This window comes from Brachyhypopomus gauderio, unplaced genomic scaffold, assembly GCF_052324685.1.
Source record: "Brachyhypopomus gauderio isolate BG-103 unplaced genomic scaffold, BGAUD_0.2 sc51, whole genome shotgun sequence".
Taxonomy (NCBI): Eukaryota; Metazoa; Chordata; class Actinopteri; order Gymnotiformes; family Hypopomidae; genus Brachyhypopomus; species Brachyhypopomus gauderio.
In genome coordinates, this window is record NW_027506876.1 from 2,744,604 (window position 1) to 2,770,000 (window position 25,397).

Sequence of the window (25,397 nt, forward strand, 5' to 3'; positions counted from 1 at the left end):
GTTTACTATCACAGCTTTTGATGCAAGCGATCTAATGTTTAGAAGTCCTAGCCTTAGCTTAATATTGCTGCTCATTTCATGTTGATTATTTAATTTAATTTTAATTCGATTTTTAAAACATATCGCCCTGTTATTCCTATATCTGCCACGGTTAACAGACACAGTCTCAATGGTTTGGTAGGTAGGGAAGCAAGTTCTACTTAACGAATGGCCGTTGGAAACGTTTTTTTTTTTTCATTTTTGGGTGATGTTGTCCTTAACTGTCTGTCTGTCTGTTGTCAGTTGTATGTATCGGCACCGTTATTTTGTTGTTTTGTTGTGTTAGCGCTTGCTGACAACTGTCCGGTCGCGGCTACTCCGTTGCCGTTAGAAACGCAGAGCCGTTGCTCTGCCTTACCGGTGCTCTGCTGAAGTTCCGCTCAGTTTCGGCTGTAGTTAAAAATAAACTCTTGGTTTTGTTCTTGGAAGATGCTCTGGTGTTTCTTCTATCCTTTTATCACATCGATAGATTATATTTCAAATTTCTCTAGGTGAAAATCTCCTTCTCCGTAAGTTCTCCTCCACAGTGCAGGGTCTTGCACCCTCACACGCCGCGAGTCAACCATAGAATTAAATGAAGATATTGCATGTTCAGAAGCATTGGGGGGAATAAATAACAAACAAATTAAAAATGTTTTCTTGTGGCACAGGTTGGAAAGGCCAAGGGTGTTCTGAAGAAGTTCCTCGTTGAACCCTTTGTAGCCCACTCACAGGTCAGTCTAGTACTAGAATGCACATTATTGCATGCAATTCCCAGATCTACCGTTATGCTATAGATTCTGCAAACCACTGTAAATTGACTAAATATTCCCTGCAGATTATGGCAGCTGTTTCCCTCCAGTACAGATCATTATAATCCCTAACTCTAACCTCCAGTACAGATCATTATAATCCCTAACTCGCATCCAGCATTCATTAGTAAATCTTTTTTTTTTCTTTCTTTTTTTCCATTTAGCACTTTTTTCCATTTCTAGTTGAGAAAGAAACACTGGAGTTTGCATTTGTCAGTATTGTCTGTATGTCTGCCTGCACCCTCTTCCTCAGGATGAAGAGTTTTACGTGTGTATATTCGCTACACGGGAGGGTGACTATGTGCTGTTCCATCACGAAGGCGGGGTGGACGTTGGAAATGTGGACGTCAAAGCACAGCGCCTACTAGTGGGAGTGGATGAGAAACTCACGGAGGATGCGGTTGCCATGCAACTACTACCACATGTTCCTGATGGGAAGAAAGGGTGAGTTCTCTGCTGAGCCAGCAGGTATAAGACCGTACTGAACTCATTCAGGAGCTTCACAATGCACTTCTAGAGATCTGTCTAGTGTCGGGGCACAGAAAACAATCAGACCAGTTAAATCAGTAACAGTCCTTTGGTGGAGGGTTGTATGGCCATGCGCTTATGTCCTGAGCACATCGGCTTCTCTGACTTCTGCTCTGACCCTAGAAGATATACCTTTTGTGCCGCTGCTGTTGGCTGAAGTCTGTGATGATTTATATGCTAAATGTTCGGTGTTCTGTAATCCATATTGGGATTTTGACCATTCATATTATAAGTCGTGTATTAGCAGGTGTTGCAGAGATATCAGCTCTGTTTGTTTTATGTCTGCAGGGTTCTGGCTAGCTTCATGGTGGGTCTCTTTAATCTGTATGAAGACCTGTACTTCACATACCTGGAGATTAACCCCCTAGGTATGTAAACCTCTGTACCATGTCATACTGCTTTGACAGATTTTATCTAAGAATAGTGTAACCACTTACAATATGTATAGATTGGCCTAAGGTAAGTCCCCTGTTCTGGTGTGTAAGATTGATGGATGAAGTCCTCTGTCTTGTCTGACTGGTTCTGTATCTTTGAGCTAGTGCTGGGCGGTATACCGGTTTGCACCGAAAACCGGTTTTTATTTTTGTTATCATAATTTTTCAGATACTGGCCACACCGGTTTAAATAACCTTCACGTGTCCGGAATGCAGCACGGTCATTAATTGTTTCTCAAGGGACGCTTTTTATTGCTGCACCACTAAGCACACATGCAACAGGGCGCAAATGTAGCTTGCTGAAAACGAGGGACATTCTGAACCACAAAGATGATGCCCCAAATGAACCTTAGCCAAAGAAAGGAGCCGTGTCTGTTGTCAGGAAGTACCGTATTTTCTCGACTATAGAGCTCACCTCAATATAAGCCACACTGGGCTAAAAGCCACATATATCTACTTAACTGAATACATTTAACTGAACTGATCAGTTTCTGTACAGTGCCTGTAGCATTTCACGTGTGACAGATTTGGGTTTCAGCCAGTGTTGTGCTGAATTCCGACTCCCCTCGTTTATCCGTGCATAAAGACGCTACAGATTATATTGTCGATTTTCGTTTCTATGCATAAATAAGAGCTAGACTTTAATTATCAATCACAACTAATGGCACGGCATTGTAAAGACACACTGGCTCAAGGGTGTTAATTATTTTTAATAAAAAACACACTGGCTATACCGAAGTTCACCTCTGACCACATGACCGCAGTATTATGTCTAAATATCTAGTTAGTTCATTGAGCACTCTAATTTTGCCCTAAGTTATCACTGTAACTCTGGAATATCATCTGTAGCGTCTTTATGCGTGTGCAAACGAGGGGAGTCGGAATTCGGCACAACACGTTAGTTTGAAAAAAATTGTCCGTCGTGCCTGCTGCATGCATGTGCTAAATGAAAATGAGCACTTTCTTCTTTGAATTACAACTTACCAGTCCTACCACCTGATTAACTTTCTGCTCCACCCCTGACGGGTGAAGAAACATCTACAGAAAAGCCGCACCTCAATATAAGCCGCATGGTTCAAAGCGTTAGGGAATAAGTAGCGGCTTATAGTCTGGAAAATACGGGTAGCAATCGCGGGGGATCCACTGTGGCATTCCACTCTTCAGCGCTGTGTTTTGCGCTGTTATGTTTGCAGGGTTCATACACCTTTACAATGTGTAATTCAAGCACTTGTACGGCACTTTCAAGGTCCATTTTCAATATTTTCTAGCACCTTCAGCTTAATTGTTACATATTTATACAAATACACATATGGTCGAAATAATTAGCTTTTTATCCCATTATAAGAGATAAAAAAAATAAAAGGTTTTACATTTTTACTGCAACTGTCATGCTATATGATTCATTCACTACTTTAGTGCTACCATTTGAAAATCAATCATGTGGGGCCATGCAAATCTGTATTACATGTAATACTTACGTGAAGACATTACTATTTCCGTTGAACAAGTGTACACGTACATTGTGCAATGACATTAAAGTATTCGTATTTGTATTTTTCCAACAGTGGAATAGGGTACTCTTAACCACTCTACTGCAGTAATTCTTTTTGTAGTCAATGCAGTTAACATCATGCATAAGGGGAAAAACCGTCAAATATTGTGAAACCGATATAATTTTGAAAAATACAGTGATATTGAATTTTGGTCATACCACCCAGCACTACTTTGAGCAGTGGAAGACGGCGCTGCTTTTAACATAATGCAGAGAATTTAATGGGTAACACTACAGAGCTTAATAACATTGTCACTGTGTGTCACATCTGTAATGAGTGTTACCACAGACGGTTTACATCTGTTCCTGTACTCACCAGAGAAAGGTGAAATGCACATGCTGCTGTAGAGAAGTAGATGAACATGTGTCTTTAGACTTCTAGTATACTTGTGTTAAGCCATTAGATGAAAACAGTCCAGCATTCCTTTAAATAGAAATCTGGCTTAATGAAACGACTACAGGAAATGCACACATTACAGAAATGTAGCAGTGGTTTTTAAGAATAATTTTTGTGAGTGAGGTTTCACACTTTCTCTTGTGGTGCATATTACAGACAGTATACTTATTAAATCCTCCTAAAATAATAATATTTGCCTGCTCTAACACTTCCTGTGTTCTGTGTAGTTGTCACCCAGGAGGGTGTGTACATTCTTGACATGGCTGCTAAAATTGACGCAACAGCCGACTTCATCTGCAAGACGAAATGGGGTGATGTGGAATTCCCCCCTCCTTTTGGGAGAGAGGCTTACCCTGAGGTACACCCCCACCACTGACACCCTCAGACACATCACCCTCAACCCCACCACCCACACCTATGTGTGTGCGGCTGTGTTGCATGTGCGGCTGTTCCATATTACAATAGCCCAAGACTCTCATCCTTGCATTGCATCTTAAAGTATATTTAATATACAGACCTGTTCCAAAAAAATTTGCATATCATGGAAAAGTTTATTAATTTCCATAATTCCATTCAAAAAGTTAATCTTTCATAGATTATAGATTCAGGCCACAATTTAAACGATTTCAAGTATTTATTTGTTTATTTTTACATAATTTGGGCCCATGAAAACAGTAAAAAAAAATTGAATACTGGGGAGAAATCAGCCCAAACTACTAAAAGAAATTAGGATCACATCAAATCAATCAAAATACGGTACTTTCCCAACCAAGTATTGAAGATAGACATATCGTTTTGAATCCCTTTGCTTTAATCACTGCCTCGATGCGACATATTGAGGCAATTAGCCTGTGGCATTGCCTGGGAGTTAGGGAAGCCCAGATTTCATTGATGCTTCCTGTCAGTTCTTCTTTGTTTGGTCTGGTGGCCCAGACCTCTTGAGAATACCCCATCAATTCTCAATGGGGTTTAAGTCCGGTGAGTTAGCTGGACAGTCAAACATTGTGATGGCATGGGCATCAAACCAGGCTAAACCATTCTGGTAGACTGTTGCGGTGACCTTGGATTTAAGAAAGCAGAGTTTACCAACACCTGCCAACACATGGTTACATTCACCATGTATATGTGTGTATATATGTGTATATATGTGTGTATATATATGTGTGTGTGTGTGTGTGTGTGTGTGTGCGCGCGCGCGTGTGTGCAGGAGGCCTATATAGCAGACCTGGATGCTAAGAGTGGGGCTAGTCTCAAACTTACCATCCTGAACCCAAGAGGGCGCATCTGGACCATGGTGGCAGGGGGTGGGGCCTCAGTTGTATACAGGTATTTCAGATTGTTATTTCATTGACGAGCAGTGGAATGTAACTAAACAGGCCCCTATGGCAGTGGCAGCATCTGTGCTGCCACTCCTTCACCAGTGTTTCTTTTTTCAATTCAATTCAAATTTATTTATATAGCGCTTTTCACAATACATGTTGTCACAAAGCAGCTTTACAATCTTATGGGTCCAGATCCCTAATGAGCAAGCCTAAGGCGATAGTGGCAAGGAAAAACTCCCTATGATGGTGGGGGGGGGAGGACCAAAACTCAAAAGGGAACCCATCCTCCATTGGGCGGCCCGTTAGCACAAGTCCGTGGTGCGCAGGGTTCTTTTTTGCCTATTCTCTTTATTTTTTTATTGTTATACTACCTCTGTGTCTGGCTCTGTACTCTTACATCTCTGGATTAAACAAGGGTTTCTCTTGGTGGATCTATTCAGAGTTGTGAATTCACTGAATTTACTGCAACTTCCCACTTTGCTTAGCCAGCGGTTTTGTGTTTACCTTCGAGCTCTCTGTGTACGTTCATCAGTCCCCTGTAATTCGACATGCATGAGTGAGTTTTCCCATCTCTTTGTTTGTTGTTTCTTACCAGTCTGCGATCTGTGATATTTATCGCCTATTGTCAGCCTGTCCTATTCTCTCACTACTTCCACTCTCACTGATACTCCCTAACTCTCCTCTCTTATATATGACTATGTTCATGTAAAGTGACCTTGGGTTTGTGAAAGGCGATAAATAAAAGTAATTTATTATTATTATTAATATTCAGCTCTGTTAGTCTCCCCAACTTTAGTCCTTTGATGCCTCGATGCGGAGTGGACCCTCGAGCTCTGAGAGAGGTCCTGCGGTCCCGGGTTTTTCCTACTACTCTCCGCCCTTTATCTGTTCAGTCGTTCCATGACTGACAAAGCTGCCCTTATTAACGACATCATCGGACAGCACCACCTCGATTTCCTCCTGCTGACTGAAACCTGGCAGTTACAGCATGATTACTACTTTTTAAATGCTGCTGTCCCATCTCTCTGCCCCCAGACTGTATGGTTGTGGTGGAGGTTTAGCAGTTTAGCAGGTTCAGCACATATTTAGTAGCAAATATATTTTCAGTGAAATTATGATTCAGGAAACAGTTCACTGTGATTGTATGGGAGTTAAAACATCTGGTTACAACTCATCTGTATTTTTGTTAGTTTACCGCCCTCTGATTTTTTGCAAGAATTTAGTGAAGTCCTTTCTACTTTTAGTCCTCCATCTAATTCTTTGGTTACCCTTGGAGACTTCAACATCCATATTGACTCTGCCTCATCTGGTTCTCTTGGCTTCTCATCACTGTTGAGCTGTTCTCATCCTATTACTATTATCAATGTGGTGGGATATCGGGCGAATGCGGCTGATCCACTTACAGATCCATTTTCCAGTCTGCAGCTTGAGCTGGACAATAAACGCGCCGTAACGTAAACACGAAATGCACCAGAGATACGTATTACTCGGGTTACATTCAACCTCCAATAGCTTCGGTCTGCAGCTGGCTGAAAAATGTCTGTGATGATGAACTAAAACAGTGATTCTCAACTGGTGGATCGCGGACAGCTTGTAAAAAATCAATAGGCTACTCTTCAAATTTTTTGTACTCATCTTTTATCTTGAAAAACACAGAAGCACATGCCAGGGCTCCACACTGCGACTAAAATAAATATTTGCGAGTAATATAATTATTTCAGTGTTATTTTTTTTATGGGTGAGGATTTTTTGTCATTGTAAAAATATCCACCATTTTCTTTTGTTTGTATTTAAAAAGTTAATCATTATGCTGTAGCTCCCACTCACATGTTCGTCTCTGTCCATCAACAAAGGTGGGAATCAGATCACGTGACTCGCGAAGCAGCGGAGCCAAGCTGAAACTTAAGTACTAAGCGTTAGCTTGTTGAAAATAGCAAAGAGAAAAATCAGATTTTTCATACAGTCTACAATCTGTCGGACCATAAGAGGACACACTCCATTATAACTGTACAGTTTTTAAGTTTAATTTTAAGTTTAGTTTTAAGTTGATTTTAATGGGATCAAAAGTCACTCGTATTCATACTAGGTAACTTGGTAAATATTCAGAATTCTTTCTTCAATACCTTTAAGTTAAAAGTGGCAAAATATGCAAATTCTTATTTCTGGCAACCAAGACAAACATCAACTTTGTTTACATCAGGAATAGATGTATTTTAAAAACATGTTATTTTACATATACTCCTGTCACCACAGCAACGTCTAAGGCACCATCTACAAATGACCTTAACATGGACGCAAGTGTATGGAGTGATTTTTGTTTCAATAGTTCCACAAAAGCAAAAGTAAATCCAAGAGTAGAAAGTATATGTCATGAATGCAAAACAGAAAAAAATATATCAAAAGTATATATTTTTAATATAATTGGTTATTTGAAACTTATTTTCGTTTGCATTTTGACAAGTTTTTGGTTCCATTGTTTTTGTTTTTTTGGATTTTCCCAGTAAGGTCTTTTGCTTCTGGAATCTCTCTTTGCTTCTGCTTCGTTTTTTGCTTCTGACTTTTGGAACACATTTCACGTGTGGGAGGGGCTTAGATGAAGGCGTTCCTCTGCAATCTCCATTGGTCACTGATTCCGGACTGACACAGAGCTCTGAGACCGCCTCTGGGACCAAGCCACGCCCACCCCACCAGCTTCCAGCATTTTCAAACATGGCGGAACGCGGGGGTTCTGATTCACAGTAGCATGTAAACTGAGTTTTACCATAAAAGTTTATACAAAGGTTATAATTAATTGCTAAATGGTCTGTAGATATTGCAAATGTAGAGGCGGTCTCAGAGCTCTGTGTCAGTCTGGTAAAATGCTTTTTGTTGTGTTACCAAATTTCTTGAGCTTCAATTTGCAAGCTGTCACAGCTGGCTCGGATGCTGTTCCCCCAGCCGTTGCTAGGGGCACCAGAGTCCGTCCCAGACTAAACTGGAATAAATAGTCCCAGACTAAATCGTCTCAGCTGTTGCCATGGCTTCTTAAGGAAGCTTGTGGAGACGGATCACTGCTGAATCGGTTATGCCGGTACGTTCTGAGCCAGTCTCTGCTTTCTCTGTGGTTGCTTCTCGTTTGACGGTGTCTCGCCACCTCTCTCTTATGCTTTCTCTTTACTTATTCGAGTATCTATCTCCTGCGTCGCCTTCTGACCCTTCTCAAGTTTTCCCAATCCTGTATTTCTTCCTATCTGTTTTGTCTTTATTTTTGGGAAGGGTTTTATTTTGCTGCAGTGTTTTTTGACTGCTGCCACTTCCCCTGGCGTCCTTGGTTTCAGTTTTGCGTTGCATTTATCCACGCTGTTTTTAAATGACTGTTATTTTGTTTCTTTCTCCCGTCTCTCTACGGTTGAGTGTTATTTTTCACGTGTTGTATTTTCCGCGTTGTTTTTTGTTTCTTTTTACTCCGTGCCCTCATGGTTTTGGTTTCTATTCTTTTGCACGTTGAGTCTTCCGCGTTGATTTGTTTGTTCGTTCTGGGTCTCTGCGCGCGTTTCTCTCTCGCTAATACATTTGACAGGTGTCAAAACATCTTGCTCTTGCGAGTCGGCACTTGGGTCCACCCTTCTCTATATTATTTCACGCGGTGTGTATGTTCCTGTGCTCACCGTGTTACACAAGCCTTGAACACGAGCTACATTGTGTCAAGTTCGGTCTTCCTTGGCATTTGGTAAAAACTAGGGATGCACCGATTCACGTTTTTCACTTCCGATACGGATTCAGATATCTGAGGCTTAGTATTGGCCGATACCGATCTGATAGAGTAAAACAGTGCTGAATCGACTTTAAAAAATTTTTTTTAACTCAGACATACTGAATAACGAGCCCCCGCGATTATGTAATTTTCGCGCGATGCATAAAGTATAAACCTAACTTAAGTGGAATACCACCAGCGCAAGTACGAGTCAGTGATTCACCTCTCCTCTGTGTGCTTCTGTTTCACTCGACTGTTAACTGTCCAAGTTCACTTCTATCCAGGTCGGAGTGTATATTTAAGGTTGAACTAACTCCGAAGAGCATTACAAGCATAGAATTTGTCTAAATAGGTCTGTCTTTATGGCCACTCGAATCTCCGCGCTCTAGCCAACAAAATGGATGAACTGCTTCATCCATTTTGCTCAGGGACGTACGCAAGAATTCTGTTTCTTGATTTCAGTTTGTCATTCAACACCATCATCTCAGGCATTCTGTCCACCAAACTCTCCCAGCTCACTGTCTCTTCTGCCATGTGTCAGTGGATCACCAGCTTCCTGACAGACAGGAAACAGCAGGTACAGCTGGGAAAAGTCATGTCCTCCACATCAGCATTGGTGCTCCTCAGGGATGTGCGCTCCACCCACTTCTCTCTCTACATCAATGACCACCTCTAACGACACTACAGTCATCGGACTCATCCGGGATGACGACGAGTCTGCATACAGACAGGAAGTTGAATGACTGATGTTCTGGTGCAGTCAGAACATCCTGGAGCTGAACACGCTCCGCTCAAGACTGTAAAGATGAGTGGATTTCAGGAGACACCCCCCAGCACTTCTGCCCCTCACAATCTTCAACAGCCCTGTGCCTACTGTAGAGACCTTCAGGTTCCTTGGGCACCACCATCTCACATGACCTCAGTACTGCTTTTGACACCATTGATCATAATATTCTACTTAATAGGCTGGAGACATTGGCATAAGAGGTCAGGTCCTGGTTCAGGTCCTACCTGACAGATCGTTACCAATTTGTACTAGTAAATTACAAATGATCAGAGTGTACTAAGATAAAATATGCCATCACACAAGGACCTATACTGGGCCCCATATTATTCTCATGCTAACACTGGGCTACGCAGATGATGCTCAGATGATATCTTCCAATCCGCATGATATCACTACTACTCTCAAGATTGAGAACTGCGTCCAGGACATTAAAAACTGGATGGCGTCTAATTTTCTTCAACTAAATTCCGATGAGACTGAGGTACTGATTCTTTGGCCCAGAGCTGCTAGAAGCAATTGGGCTGATATTCCCCTTACCCTAGATGCTTTTTCAGTAACACCTAAATCTATCGCAAATTTACATTTACGGCATTTAGCAGACGCTTATATCCAGAGCGACTTACAAAGTGCTTTGATTCGGATCTTTCATTTGACACACATATATGCAATGTCACTAAGGCTGCCTTTTTCCATTTACGTAATATTGCCAAGCTGAGACACTTTCATTAGCTGATGCAGAGAAGCTGGTCCATGCTTTTGTCTCGTCAAGATTGGACTACTGCAATGGTCATCAAATTGGATGTTCTAAACAGTCCATAAAGAAGCTACAACTTGTACAAAATGCTGCAGCTAGAGTCCTAACTAAGGCTAGAAAATTAGATCATATTAGTCCCACTCTCACGGCATTACACTGGCTTCCGTTTAAATATTGAATTGAATTAAAAATTCTTCTTTTAACCTATAAGGCGTTAAATGGTCTTGCCCCACAATATCTGAGTGAACTCATTGCTTACTACAACCCTTTGCGCTCCCAAAATGCTGGATTTCTCTTAGTTCCAAAAATTTGTAAGACTACAGCCAGAGGCAGAGCTTTCTCTTTTAAAGCCCCTCAATTATGGAATAGACTTCCAGCTCCAATCCTTACAGAGATTCTTACAGAGTTCCAATCTTTAAGTCTAGACTTAAGACTCGACTATTTAATCAAGCCTTCAGTTAATATTCCCCTTGTAAGGTGTGGGGCTTGGGGGCCCCAGATGGTGAGATTTCTGGTAATCTGAGATGTTGATGTCATCCAGCTGTGTCATGGCATCACTGTAGTTGTGACAAAGACTTGACTGGAAAGCAATGTCTCAGTGAGCCCTCATGACTGTGGTCACCTCTGAACCCCTCCCTTTAGTTATGCTGCTATAGATTAACCTGCCGGAGCCACATGCTAATCACTGACACAATGGTGGTTTAAATATATGTGCACACACTCAACCTGTATTGTCTATCTTTTTGCATGCTTCTTACCAGACGATTGCATGCTTCTTACCAGAACCGCATGCGGCTCTTTGGCGCTGCCCTAGCGGCTCCCTGGAGCTTTTTCAAAAATGTTTGAAAATGTAAAAAGATGGGGGAGAGAAATATATTTTTTGTTTTAATATAGTTTTGTAGGAGACAAACATGACACCAACATTCCTAACGTTTTCCAATACTGTAAGAATGTGTAGAATAAATGAAACTAAATTTCAACATTTATGTCAACGAAGATTTCCGTCGTAGCCTGCGACACACGTTTCTATTAGCAGGGCGAGATGAGGCAGGTGGCTGTTGTAAACACACCGGCGGAGAGCTTGAAGACGTCACTCGCCAGAAAGCTCAACTTGGCCAAAGCCACAAATGGAGCCCGGTAACAATTTACGTTCGCCACCCCCTTCAGGTTCAAATCTCACTCCAAGTGATCTTGAAAAGTTGGCAACCCTGATTTATTGAATTTCTTTAATTTCATCAAATCAATGAAACATAATTCATTAATATTGTAATGAAGTTAAACTTGAGGCGGCATCCTACAACAGAGCAGTCACGTGGTGCGTCGTTCTCTACAGAACACACTGCAGGGAGAATAAACATTTAATCATGAATGCTCATTACGTATTTGTAGCTAACTTAGTCATTTGATGGTAGGCTAATATAGATACATACAGCATGTGTTGCCTTCATTATAAGGCTTATAGGCTTTTAATTTTTTGCGGCTCCAGACATATTTGTTTTTTGTTTTTTTGGTCCAATATGGCTCTTTGAACATTTTGGGTTGCCGACCCCTGACCTAGGGGATGGTTTGGCTTGCTGGTGGATGTACTTATGCTGGGATTGGATGTGCCATTGCCACAAGAGGACGTGCTGATGCTAGCTCCTACCTGAGGCTCACCATCTGCACTGAAGGGACTGTGACTACTTGGCCGGGGAACAAGAATCTTAACTATAACTGTAGAACCACCTTTTGTCCACAAATACGGACTTGTGCTAACGGGGCACCCAATGGAGGATGGGTTCCCTTTTGAGTCTTGGTCCTCCCGAGGTTTCTTCCCAATCCCCACCATCTTAGGGGGGTTTTCCTTGCCACTGTTGCCAGTGCTTTCTTCATCTCCAGTCCAGGTGTTGTAGGGGCTCCAGACTGACACTGAGAAAACCTGTTTGACTTTGTGATGTGTGTGTGTCTTTTTGACATGAGAGTGTCTGTGATTTTATTATGTGACATGTTTGTGTGTTTGCTCAGTGACACCATATGTGACCTGGGAGGAGTGGATGAGTTGGCCAACTATGGAGAATACTCTGGTGCACCCAGTGAACAGCAAACGTATGACTACGCCAGGACCATTCTCTCCCTCATGACGCGCGAGAAACACCCAGAAGGTGTGTGTGTGTGAGAATGTTGGAGGTTATAAGACAGATATTATAAAACATATTAAAATAGTATTGTCTGTGTAACCCCAGTTGTCACACAGTGGTGTAGCTAGGACCAGAGGTGGAAAGAGTACTGAAAAAATGTAATTGAGTAAAAGTATCTTTTACTTTGCCTAAATTCTACTCGGAGTAAAAGTAAAATTATCCATCTCAAAATTTACTTGAGTAAAAGTACAAAATTACTTCATTTAAAATGTAATTTGAGTAAGTTACTTAGTTACTTTGTTATTTAATGCAAAAAAGGATGAGCCATGAATCAATTCAGCACAAGTTGTATTAATCGATTTCAAAGCGTATTTAAGTGCACATCCACACTTGCAAAAGATCAGCTGGGCTCAGGAACATACTTCCTCACAGCACAAGGACAATCACAACCTGTACCATAAAGTGCAAACAATTTTCAGTCCTATTGTCAACTATGATAAGAATAAAGAAATGTAAATTACAAATTATTCAAAAAAACAAAATGCACACAAAATTAAATGCCCACAAGATATCACAAATCAAACTAAAATGCAACAGTATTCCACTACTCACAATAAAATGCCACAGGATCCCACATCAAAAATTAAAAAATGCTCATAGCATCCCACAATTTAAAAGTAAGTGCTCACAGAATCCAACTATTCAAAATACAGTGCTCGCAGGATCCCACTATTCACAATAAAATGCCCACAGGATGCCACAACTCAAAATAAAATATAAAATGACCACAGGATCCCACATCTCAAAAATAAAACAAAATGCGCACAGGATTCCACTATTTAAAACACTCACAGGATCTAACTACAAAATACAGTGCCCACAGGATTCCACTTTTCACAATAAAATGTCCACAGGATCCCACAAATCCTGATAGATAGAAGATTTAAAGATAGAACAATCTCATCCTTTTGGAAAAAAGTGTACCGGATTACAACCTGATTATGAGACAATGGAAAGGGTGCGCGCAAGGCAAGGCCACGCATGTAACGTCGGGTGTACCAACAAGTACACACCACATCAAAACCAAGAGAGTAGTAGACCCAAGTGCCGACAAAACGCAAAGAGCAAAATGTGTGCGTGCATCCAATCACACACACCAATCACGAGACGCGGTATAAACTCAACGTATAGAAATATAAACTCGACCGCAAAACACACTGGAGAAAAATACAACAGAAAAGACGCGGAGAAAACGAAACTTAGGACACCAGGGGAAGTAACTGGCAGCAGGCAGAACTCTGCGACGAAACAAAAACTCTTCCCAAAATAAACAAATAACAGATAGGAAGAGATGAAGCAGGGGGAAAACTTGAGGTAGGCTAGTAAGCACCGCAGGAAATACAAGAATAAGTAGTAGAAAAGCAAGAGAGATAAGAGAGAGGGAGAGAGAGCATAATGTGGCAAGACACCTTAACACAAGAAACGCAACCAGAGATCACAGAGACGTGAAGGCGAGCCAAAACGATTCAGCAGTGATCCGTTTCACTAAGCTTCCTTAAGAAGCCATAGAGACAGCTAAAACGGATCACTGCTGATTGCGCCTGGAGAGTCTAGGACTGACTCGGGTGCCTCTAGTGTTGTTAGGAGGAGCGGCAGCCGAGCCAACCCTGACAACACAATTGACTTTCAGCTCCAGCTGCCTGCATTAAATTTTTCACCATCAACATTTTTTTACTCAGTAATGTGAGGGGGTTCAAATGTAGCGAAGTAAAACTACTTGGGTCAAAATTTACTCAAGTAAAAATTACATATTTCAAAAACTATTCAAAATTACAAATTACTCATAAAAAGTTCTAAATTACAGTAACGTGAGTAAATGTAATTTGTTACTTTCCACTCCTGGCTGAGACTGTTTCTAACCCTCTGATGGTTTCTCCTTTGTTCCTCAGGTAAAGTCTTGATCATTGGCGGAAGTATTGCTAACTTCACCAACGTGGCAGCTACTTTTAAAGTAAGTGTGGTTTACTCTGGGAGTCTTCATGAGTATAGCTCACACACAGCTACCCTAACACTTGTGTTAAAGAGCATGCATTTAAACACTGGGTTGGAACAGCCTGTATACTTAAAAATTACATGACCATTCCCTTCTGATGTAATGCAGTTATCAACCACATCATCAGACCCGTTAGCCTACAGCCACATGCATTTCTGTTAGCACCTTTCTCCTGCCTGTGTGCACTAGGTTTGTATTGTTTGTTCAAGTGATGTAATGTTTCAGTTATTATCATCTTGTTGTTAAACTCCAGAGCCCTGCTTGTCTAGAGCAGCCTGCTGCCACAGGTGTTTGCTGGATGCTCTGTTTATTACACAGGTGTTTGCTGGAGGCAGTTTTTTTACAGGTGTTTTTTTTACACAGATGTTTGCTGGATGCTGTGTTTTTGCCGGTGTTTGCTGGATGCTATGTTTTTTAACAGGTTTCTTATTCCACAGATGCTTGCTGGATGCTGTTTTTTTTTTTTTTTTTTTTTTTGGTGTTTATGTAGCATTTCAGTTTTCAGAGATGTCATCGCAGAGTCATTGACTCTGGTGTTTCGGTTGACCCCTGCAGGGCATTGTCAGAGCCATTAAGGACTACCAGGGCCCTCTGAAAGAACATGAGGTCTCCATCTTCGTGCGGCGTGGAGGACCAAACTACCAGGAGGGGCTCAGGGTAATGGGGGAAGTGGGTAAGAACTAAGCACTTTGGAAAATATCTAGATAAATATTCATGAAGCTGCATAGGTCTCAAAAGCACTTCATGTATATGTCAAATGTTTTATAAAGGTCTGAGATATTTAGGCAGTACAGTAAGGCAGCAATTCAGGAAGCAAATGTCATATTTTTTATTTTGTGAATGCTGAAATATAGAAATTATATAGAAAAACAATATAAAAATTTGCACGGCATTAAAATAACACATTCATAGCTTTTACAGCAACAAATAATTAACACACATCATAAGTGCATGCTTGTAGGCTTAAAATGTTCACATATGACACACAAGCTGTCATAACAGAAAACACAAATCATGCTGTCACAACACTGAACACTTTTGACCAGGGAACAATATACTAGTTATATAATGTCTTCACTAATCTCATTCTCGCGTAGTCCTGAAATGTCTTAACTAATCTCGTACACATACTCCTAACCTAAAATTCAAATTGGTGTCCAAAACTGAGCCATGGTATTTAAGGTGATCTCTATTGGCAGATCCATAATCACTTAACTTCATCTACTAATCACTACTAATCATCAATTCCTTTTTCCTCTCTACATTAATTTGCATTTTACTGTTCTGATGGCACTTTTGAAAGGCTGTGACATGTTTGAAGTGTTGTTCCTCTGCATATAATATTGCATATTGTTCCTCTGCATATTGTTTCTCTGTAATTTAGTCAAATCATCTGCATATTTAATTAAATAAAAATAATTTAATTCACTACTGCTTCAACTGTGTTTGTTTTGTCTGCAGGGAAGACCACTGGGATCCCCATTCATGTCTTTGGCACAGAAACACATATGACTGCTATCGTTGGCATGGCGCTTGGCCACCGGCCAATCCCAAACCAGCCTCCCGTTGCTGCCCATACGGCCAACTTCTTACTGAACTCCAGTAGCAGTGTGGCAGTGAGTGTGCAAGCGCCTAACCCCAACTGCAGACAGGCTTGTTTTTGTTTATTTAATGCATTCTGAAAAGGTTTGTGATGGTAACAGGAAGTCATCGCATTACTCCATCTTGGATTGTAGAAAGTGATGTCATTAGAGACTTGTCCTGCCTTGTCAAAATCAAATTTATTTATATAGCGCTTTTTACAACACAAATCGTAAGGGTCCAGATTCCTAATGAGCAAGCCAAAGGAGACAGTTATATATATATATATATATATATATATATATATATATATATATTATAAACTGTGTTCCAAATTATTATGCAAGAAGTGTTTAGGAGTGATAAGGTAAGAATTGTTTTGTTTGTCAGTTAAACCCATTGATGGTGATGTCAGTGCTCTTTATATCACTGAAAACAATTGCAGACACCTGTGCTAAATAGTTTGGCAGGTGTGTCCAATTAAAGGCAAGACTACTTAAGAAGGCTGTCCCACATTATTAAGCAGCCTACATTTTCAGCCAAAATAGGAAAGAAAAAGGATGTCTGCTGCTGAGAAGCAACAAATTCGTCCCCCGAACAACAAGATGCAGGTCCTTCAGAGGTTTGCAGCTGTGCGTAAGCCATCCTGTCAACCTCCTCCATCCACTGCACACAAGTAGAAACGGCTCCAGTGGGCCAAACAATACCTGAAGACTGACTTCAAAACTGTTTTGTTCACCGATGAGTGCCGTGCAACACTCGATGGTCCAGATAGATGGAGTGGAGGATGGATAGATAGAGTGGAAGATGGATGGTTGATGGACACCCCATGCAAACAAGGCTATGGTGCCAACAAGGAGGAAGTGGAGTAATGTTTTGGGCTGGAATCATGGGGAGAGGGATTGTCGGCCTCTTTAGGATCCCTGAAGGGGTAAAGAGTTTCTCAAACAGCACTTTCTGCCATGGGACAAGAAGAGGAACCGTGCATTACGCAGGAAGATCATTTTCCTGCATGATAATGCATCGTCTCATGCTGCAAAGAACACATTTGCATCTCTGGCTGCTATGGGCATAAAAGGGGACAAAGAAGAACTGAAGTAAATCAGATGTTTTTTAATACCATTTTAGATGGTAGATTTTTTCTTTATGGCTGTGGCAGAGGCCTGGAAAATTAAAGTCCTCCACACAGGCATCTCCATAGTGCCTAGAAGTGAGCCCAGATTGTGAAAAACACTACCTCTGCAAATAAGATCATTAACAGATATAGAGAAATTTAAAACTCTCCTGAAAACTTACTTTTTTTTCTCTGGCCTTTGAAGCTGGTTAATTTTTTTAATCCTTCTATACTCTTCTTCTTTTGACCCTATATTTTTATTTTAATACGTCTATATGTATTTTACTCTACTTGTTTTCGCTATGCTCTGTATTGTACAGCACTTTGGTCCGTTACGGTTTTAAAATGTGCTCTAAAAATAAATTTGCTTGCTTGCTTGCTAGAAGTGGTCTTCTGCTCGATCAAAGCAAATGACTGGATCTTTCATTCATCATCTATAATATGAGCTGTCACACCAAGATAATTCTTGTTGCTAACAGAGGTCCAGTGATCCCCAGTCAGGGCCACATTTGTGGCGCTCTTCACAATAACCTGTTTTACTTCCCTTTCCTCATCATTCCTTTGACATTTTGTTTCCTAATTTGATCCCCGACATGTGGTCGAGTGTTGACTGGTGACACTGTTTGCTCGTACTAGGAATACATTTAGCAGCTAAGTTATCATTACTGACCTGCACGTTAGCCCCAACATGTTTTGCGTTGAGGTGGTAACAAAGGGTGGAAGTGCTCCTGTGATAAGCGAACTCCTTCCTACATAAAGTGCAAATAACACTTTTTCTATTTTTTTATTTTTTTTACAAACACTAAGTTTGTACTTCTATCTGGACGTTTCTTATATTTAAATGTCCCATCCACCAGCGTAGCCTCTTCAGTCATCTCCATGATGCTCATCTTATTGTGCGTCCATATAATCTGTATGTCTGGAACTCGTGCACTGAGAAACATTCCACTGTGCAAAAAAGTGGAATTATTTTAGTTCGTTATTTCCCCTGAAATTAATTAATCGACATTAATGCGTTAATATGAGAATAATATGGGGCCCAGTACAGATCCTTGTGGGACACCATATTTTATCTTGGTACGCTCTGGTCATTCATTATTTACTAGTACAAATTGGTAATGATCTGTCAGGTAGGACCTGAACTAGGAGAGTGCTTGACCTCTTATGCCAATGAGTGTCTCCAGCCTATTTAGTAGAATATTATGATCAGTGGTGTCAAAAGCAGCACTGAGGTCTAGCAGTATGAGTAAAGAAACGTGTCCTTTATCAGAGGATATTAAGAGATCGTTCAGTACTTTAGTCAGTGCCGTTTCAGTGCTGTGATGGGGTCCAAATTTAGACTTAAATAACTCTAATACATGTCTGTAAGAAGGAAGAGAGTTGCGAAGAAATTACTTTCTCTAGAATTTTGTAAATGAATGACCGATTGGAGATTAGCCTTTTGTTGGACAGTTCCTGGGGATTAAGACCAGGTTTTTAGTGTTATTCCTTGTGTACTTCTCTTACAGACTCCAGCAACAACCAGAACAGCCTCATTCTCTGAACACAAACTGGCCAGTGACACCACACCTGCCAAGAAGGCAAAGACAGGAGTTCCACCAGGTGACTGGACCCCTCCGCCCCTCTCAGGATTTGGGAAGGAGAAAATACTTTTCAGCTGTGGTGGTACAACAGGAAATGGTCTCTCAGAATTAGGTCTCAGTAGCACATTATTTCTCTCAGCATCTGTGTTGAGTTACTGCAGGTGAATATCTGACTATGTAACGGAGAGTTAATCAGCCCTTACTGGTTCATCAGCCCTTACTGTTTCATCAGCCCTTACTGGTTGAATAGGGAAGATGGGGAGGCATCAGCGGTGTGTACTGGAGCCAGATGAACTGCGTGAGAGAGTAAGACACCCAGAGTTAGGACAGACTGTCTGATTAGGGTTAGGTTTGGGTTTAGGGTTAGTCTGGTCTTGCCAGGGCTGGGTGGGTGGTGTCTTGTCCCTGTCCAGGAGGTCCAGCCCTGGACACGAGTACCTTCCTCTCCCCTCTCTCTCTTCCTCTCCTGTCTTTCTTCCTCCCCTCTCTTTTCTTCTGTCTCTCTATCATGTTATTCATCCTTCCAGTATCTCTCCACATTGTTTTGTAATTCCACTCCTCTCCTGTTGTGCTGCACCTTTGTTTCCTTCTCTACTCTCACATTTATCTCTCTCAGCTTCCACTCTTTTCAAAATGAGCTCTGTGAAGGAGTCACTCACTGTAGGGGTCACATGTAAGAACTGACGTTTCTGTTGTTGGACATTTTTCCTTGACCCATCTCACTCTTTAATGCACAGAGATGATTTGAGGTGTGGCCATGGATCTGCATGTGTAGTGCACAGGACAGGCATTATGGTTTTGAGTTGATGCACTCAGAGGTTTCCCAGTGGTCTAAACAGTGTTGTGCGTGCATGTTTGTGCAGAATGAAGCTAATGTACTGTGTTTGCACATAGGATAGTTGGATATGTAATGTATGGCTGATACAGTCTCTAACTCTAATACAACCCTACTGCAAAACCTAACCCTTACTGCAGCCCTATAGACCGGCTCCTGGCATTAACCCTGCTGTGAACATGTGGACAGGCTGTGTGCTGGGAAATGCTGGAGGGAAGTGAAGCCTTTGACTATGAGGGCAAACACGTGTGTTTAGAGGTCATCCTTGAGGCTCTTTGGGGTCATTTATGTTCTTTGTAGAAGAGTAGTTGCATTTACATGTTTTCCATGTTTGTCAAAGTTCTTGCTTGTTTTTCTATTTAATTGGTTTGTGTTTTGTGGCCTTTGTGATGTGGTGAGCAGAACCTCAGAGCCCAGCAGACAGGAGCCCAGGTAGGAGAGAGCTGGTGATCTCCCATCCCTCATACTCCATCTCTCTCTCTCTTGCCCTCCCCTCTCTCTGTCTCCTGCCCCCTCTCTCTCTCTCCTGCCCTCCCCTCTCTCTGTCTCCTGCCCCCTCTCTCTGTCTCCTGCCCCCCCCTCTCTCTCTCTCTCTCTCTCCTGCCCCCCCCTCTCTCTCTCTCCTGCCCCCTCTCTCTGTCTCCTGCCCCCTCTCTCTGTCTCCTGCCCCCTCTCTCTCTCTCCTGCCCCCTCTCTCTGTCTCCTGCCCCCTCTCTCTCTCTCCTGCCCCCTCTCTCTGTCTCCTGCCCCCTCTCTCTGTCTCCTGCCCCCTCTCTCTCTCCTGCCCCCCCTCTCTCTCCTGCCCCCCCTCTCTCCTACCCCCCTCTCTCTCCTGCCCCCTCTCTCTCTCCTGCCCCCCCTCTCTCTCCTGCCCCCCCTCTCTCCTACCCCCCCTCTCTCTCCTGCCCCCTCTCTCTCCTACCCCCCCTCTCTCTCCTGCCCTCTCTCTCTCTCCTGCCCCCCCTCTCTCTCCTGCCCCCCTCTCTCTCCTGCCCCCCTCTCTCTCTTGCCCCCTCTCTCTCCTGCCCCCTCTCTCTCTCCTGCCCCCTCTCTCTCTCCTGCCACCCTCTCTCTCCTGCCCCCTCTCTCTCTCCTGCCCCCTCTCTCTCCTGCCCCCTCTCTCTCTCCTGCCCCCCCTCTCTCTCCTGCCCCCTCTCTCTCTCCTGCCCACTCCCCCCCTCTCTCTCTCTCTCTCTCTCTCTCTCTCTCCTTGCTCTCCAGTTTGGTCTCCTTTTTTGAGTGGTTTTTGTTTGGTGTGTTATCTTGGTGTGGCCATGGTAACTGATATGATTGGCATTAGCCCCTGATATCCCCACAGTCTGGGTTTAAGGTACTGCAAAGTCAAACCAACTGGACCAAGGTGGTTGGACACTCAGTCCTCTGTTCCCTAGGCTTGGTGCTCTCGCTCTCTGTGTTTTATCCCTGACCCAGACCCTAACCTATACCCTAACTACTCACTAACACTGGTTGAAACTTTGTTCTGTCCAAAAGGTTTGGTTTTCAAACAGGTGTGGCTAATTTAGAATGTAATGCTTGTGCAAGTTGATGCATCGTAGAACTGCAAAAAGCAACACTGAACAACAATATATGTTTACACATAACCCCAACCCTAAACACAACCCTTTCAGTCATGATTCTGAAGTGTTGGATGGTTGTCACCGTTCTAGGGATTCAGATGTCCGTTTGTCAGCAGTGTGGTTCTGATTGAACAGTTGGTGTAGATCACATATGTCAAAGTCAAGGCCCATGGGCCAGATCCGGCCCGCAAATTATCTATGGCCCCCTGGATGATATTTAATTACTATTAGAACCGGCCCGCAGGCCACAGACGCCCGATGGTGTTTTGCACGCACAAACACTACATTCCCCACAATGCAACGGTAGCCCGCGAAGTCACTGCAGCGCGCACAAGCGGCGAGGGTCAGCGCGGCAAAAATGACGTAATCGCAGTGACTCAGCTCGTGAGAGCTTGTGAGAGAGTCTCGCGCGCTGTTGATTCGCGAGGTCGTGCATCTCTCGAATTTTGTAACTTTGCGCGCGCCGCGCCTCAGCACAATGAACAAAGTCATATTTGCAGGGTTCATACACCTTTATAAAGCACTTGTACATCACTTTCAAGGTCCATTTCAATATTTCCCAGCACGTTAAACTTAAGTTAAATATTTATACATATACTCGAAATGATTCGAAATAATTCGCTTTTTATTTACATTTAATGGTTGTTTATTTTCAAAACGCCCAATCTTAACGTCTTCATGTTCTCTCATGTTTCGTCCTGGAATTACAAGAGGCTCGTATTTGTTAACGTAATACAAGAGAACTGTTCAGTCAGATAGCTATTTGTTGTGAAACGAAGTAGTTACAATTTCAAGAATTTTCAAGTACTTTAGCCTAAATTCCAGCACTTTTCAAACCTTTATTACTTTATTCATATTTGTTTTCTTTGAAGGAAGTTTGTTTTTATCTGTTTGCTTTTTGAAAAATGTTTTCACTTGAAATTACTGACAGATCCATAAGAAAATATTGCTTTATTCATTTAAGCATTAAATAATATACACTGTGTTAGGTCTTGGTTCAATAGGCTATGTGCAATCATTTCAATATGTTTTAATAAACATTGAACCAGTCCGGCCCTCGGCTTGTAGCAAATTTGGTTTTTTGGCCCTCTGTGTATTTGACTTTGACATCCCTGGTGTAGATGTTCAATCAGACCAAAGTGACAGTGCTACTTACAACAAAAGAGCAAAACTGCTGTATCTGTAGAGACTTCTTATTAGCCGAGCCACTCACCATGGCACCAACACCTGCCTACCTGTTTCTGCCAGTACTCTGAAAAGGACTTCTTTGTGGGGCGCGTGTGTGGGCTTGGTGAATAATCTGTTTTTAAAGTTTATGCATCCAGATGTGCATGTCTGCGTGTGGGCATGTGTCTGTATGGGGGTGCGTGTGGGTGCAGGTGTGTGGAAGAAGCAGCTCACTGGTCTATCATATGTCATGATCTATAATGGCCTTATGAATCTGTATTAACCTGTTGGAACTAACCTGATCACTGTGTTAGAATTGTCAATAAAAGACCCCCCTCTCTCTCTCTCTCTCCGCCCCCCCCCCCCCCCCCCCCCCCAGTGAAAGCCACCACTCTCTTCAGCAGGCACACTAAGGCCATCATTTGGGGGATGCAGACCAGGGCAGTGCAGGGCATGTTGGACTTTGACTACGTGTGCTCTAGGGAGGAGCCGTCTGTGACTGCCATGGTCTACCCCTTCACGTGAGTCCAGCCGGGCCAAGAAGTGCTTTCAGCTTCACCTCCTTTTCTACTAGAACAGTGAATAATTTCTGTAACTGTGCTTGTGTGTATCAGTGGTGACCACAAGCAGAAGTTTTATTGGGGTCACAAGGAGATCTTGTTGCCGGTCTATAAGAACATGGCTGATGCGATGAAGAAGCACCCTGAAGTGGATGTTCTCATCAGCTTCGCATCTCTTCGCTCCGCCTACGACAGCACCATGGAAACAATGCAGTACCCACAGGTACTCTGATTCTCAGCCACCTGAGCTATAGAAGTATCTGTATCTTCTGTAGCTATAGAAGTATCTGTATCTTCTGTAGCTATAGAAGTATCTGTATCTTCTGTAGCTATAGAAGTATCTGTATCTTCTGTAGCTATAGAAGTATCTGTGATTTATCTGCACCAATCACCAATTACACTCGCTGAATAAACACACTGGTAAACAGCCTTTACCTCACTATTACTAGTCACTATTTCATACTAAAACACTGTTGGCCATTACCCTCCCTCCATGTCCCCTACGGCCCTGTAGATCGGTGCCTCCAGCCTGCACCTACACTGCCTGTAGGCTTTTGTTGCAGTTTCAACACCTTTACTGGTGGAGTCTCCACCGTGAGGGCAGTATTTGCATGCAGTGTTTGTGTGACGCCAGTGTGATTGTGAGCTGTGCTCTACTGTCAGATCCACACTATAGCGATCATAGCCGAGGGCATTCCTGAAGCTCTGACACGCAAACTCATCAAGACTGCAGAGGAGAAGGGAGTCACCATCATCGGACCAGCAACTGTAAGTAACCTCACCCTTCTAACCATTATGTGTGTGTGTGTGTGCGTGGCTGTGTGCCTCTGTTTGTGGTTAAGGGTGTATGTGTGTGTGTGTGTGTGTGTGTGTGTGTGTGTGTGTGTGTGTGTGTGTGTGTGTGTGTGTGTGTGTGTGTGTGTGGCTCTGTGCCTCTGTTTGTAGTTAAGGGTGTATGTGTGTGTGCCTCTGTTTGTAGTTAAGGGTGTATGTGTGTGTGCCTCTGTTTGTGGTAAAGGGTGTAGGTGTGTGTGCCTCTGTTTGTGGTTAAGGGTGTACGTGTGTGCCTCTGTTTGTGGTTAAGGGTGTACGTGTGTGCCTCTGTTTGTGGTTAAGGGTGTGTGTGCGCGTGTGTGTGCCTCTGTTTGTGGTTAAGGGTGTGTGTGCGCGTGTGTGTGCCTCTGTTTGTGGTTAAGGGTGTGTGTGTGTGTGCCTCTGTTTGTGGTTAAGGGGGTGTGTGTGTGTGCCTCTGTTTGTGGTTAAGGGTGTTTGTGCGTGCCTCTGTTTGTGGTTAAGGGTGTGTGTGTGTGCCTCTGTTTGTGGTTAAGGGGGTGTGTGTGTGCCTCTGTTTGTGGTTAAGGGGGTGTGTGCCTCTGTTTGTGGTTGAGTGTGTGTGTGTGTGCCTCTGTTTGTGGTTAAGGGTGTGTGTGTGCCTCTGTGGTTAAGGGTGTGTGTGTGTGCCTCTGTTTGTGGTTAAGGGTGTGTGTGTGCCTCTGTGGTTAAGGGTGTGTGTGCCTCTGTTTGTAGTTAAGGGTGTACACATGCGTGTGTGTGGTTGTGTATGTGACTATTGCTTGGAGAGTGTGTGTGGTTGGGTTGTGTTTGTACAAGAGTGTTTAGCCTCTTACTAGTCTTTCTTATTTTGTGTGTGTGTGTTTGTGTAGGTTGGCGGTATAAAACCCGGATGTTTTAAGATCGGAAACACAGGTGGGATGCTGGATAATATACTGGCGTCAAAGTTGTACCGGCCGGGCAGCGTGGCGTATGTGTCCCGTTCTGGAGGCATGTCAAACGAACTCAACAACATCATCTCCCGCACCACCGACGGAGTGTATGAGGGCGTGGCCATCGGCGGAGACAGGTGAGACCATACTTCCACACTGCTGTCCACAGTGTGTGTGTGCGCGCGCACTGGTCTGACTGTGTGTGTGTGCGCGCACTGGTCTGACTGTGTGTGTGCGCGCGCACTGGTCTGACTGTGTGTGTGTGTGTGTGTGTGTGTGTGCTGGTCTCTGTGTGTGTGTGTGTGTGTGTGTGTGTGCTGGTCTGTGTGTGTGTGTGTGTTCTGGTGTGTGTGTGCTGGTGTGTGTGTGCTGGTGTGTGTGTGCTGGTCTGTGTGTGTGCTGGTCTGTGTGTGTGTGTGTGTGTGTGCTGGTCTGTGTGTGTGCTGGTGTGTGTGTGCTGGTCTGTGTGTGTGTGTGTGTGTGCTGGTCTGTGTGCTGGTCTGTGTGTGCTGGTGTGTGTGTTCTGGTGTGTGTGTGTGTGTTCTGGTGTGTGTGTGTATGTTCTGGTGTGTGTGTGTGTGTGTGCTTGTGTGTGTGTGTGCTGGTCTGTGTGTGTGTGTGCTGGTCTGTGTGTGTGTGTGCTGGTCTGTGTGTGCGTGTGCTGGTCTGTGTGTGTGTGTGCTGGTCTGTGTGTGCTGGTCTGTGTGTGCTGGTCTGTGTGTGTGTGTGCTGGTCTGTGTGTGTGTGTG

At 43.1% G+C, this 25,397-nt stretch overlaps 1 protein-coding gene across 2 annotated transcripts in view; it reads left to right on the plus strand.

Moving 5' to 3' along the window:
- Positions 1 to 25,397, plus strand: part of LOC143487860 (ATP-citrate synthase) — a 49,423-nt gene that overhangs the window by 14,703 nt on the left and 9,323 nt on the right. The window contains exons 4-18 of one of the 2 annotated variants that reach the window (XM_076987102.1): positions 690 to 752; positions 1,084 to 1,274; positions 1,647 to 1,726; positions 3,969 to 4,099; positions 4,949 to 5,067; positions 12,342 to 12,478; positions 14,404 to 14,465; positions 15,063 to 15,180; positions 15,969 to 16,123; positions 18,711 to 18,804; positions 20,023 to 20,052; positions 22,744 to 22,885; positions 22,979 to 23,147; positions 23,588 to 23,692; positions 24,589 to 24,785. In XM_076987102.1, coding sequence (XP_076843217.1) covers positions 690 to 752; positions 1,084 to 1,274; positions 1,647 to 1,726; positions 3,969 to 4,099; positions 4,949 to 5,067; positions 12,342 to 12,478; positions 14,404 to 14,465; positions 15,063 to 15,180; positions 15,969 to 16,123; positions 18,711 to 18,804; positions 20,023 to 20,052; positions 22,744 to 22,885; positions 22,979 to 23,147; positions 23,588 to 23,692; positions 24,589 to 24,785 — 1,793 coding nt within the window. The remainder of the gene's footprint in view (positions 1 to 689; positions 753 to 1,083; positions 1,275 to 1,646; positions 1,727 to 3,968; positions 4,100 to 4,948; positions 5,068 to 12,341; positions 12,479 to 14,403; positions 14,466 to 15,062; positions 15,181 to 15,968; positions 16,124 to 18,710; positions 18,805 to 20,022; positions 20,053 to 22,743; positions 22,886 to 22,978; positions 23,148 to 23,587; positions 23,693 to 24,588; positions 24,786 to 25,397) is intronic. The other variant, XM_076987103.1, reaches the window with a different exon arrangement.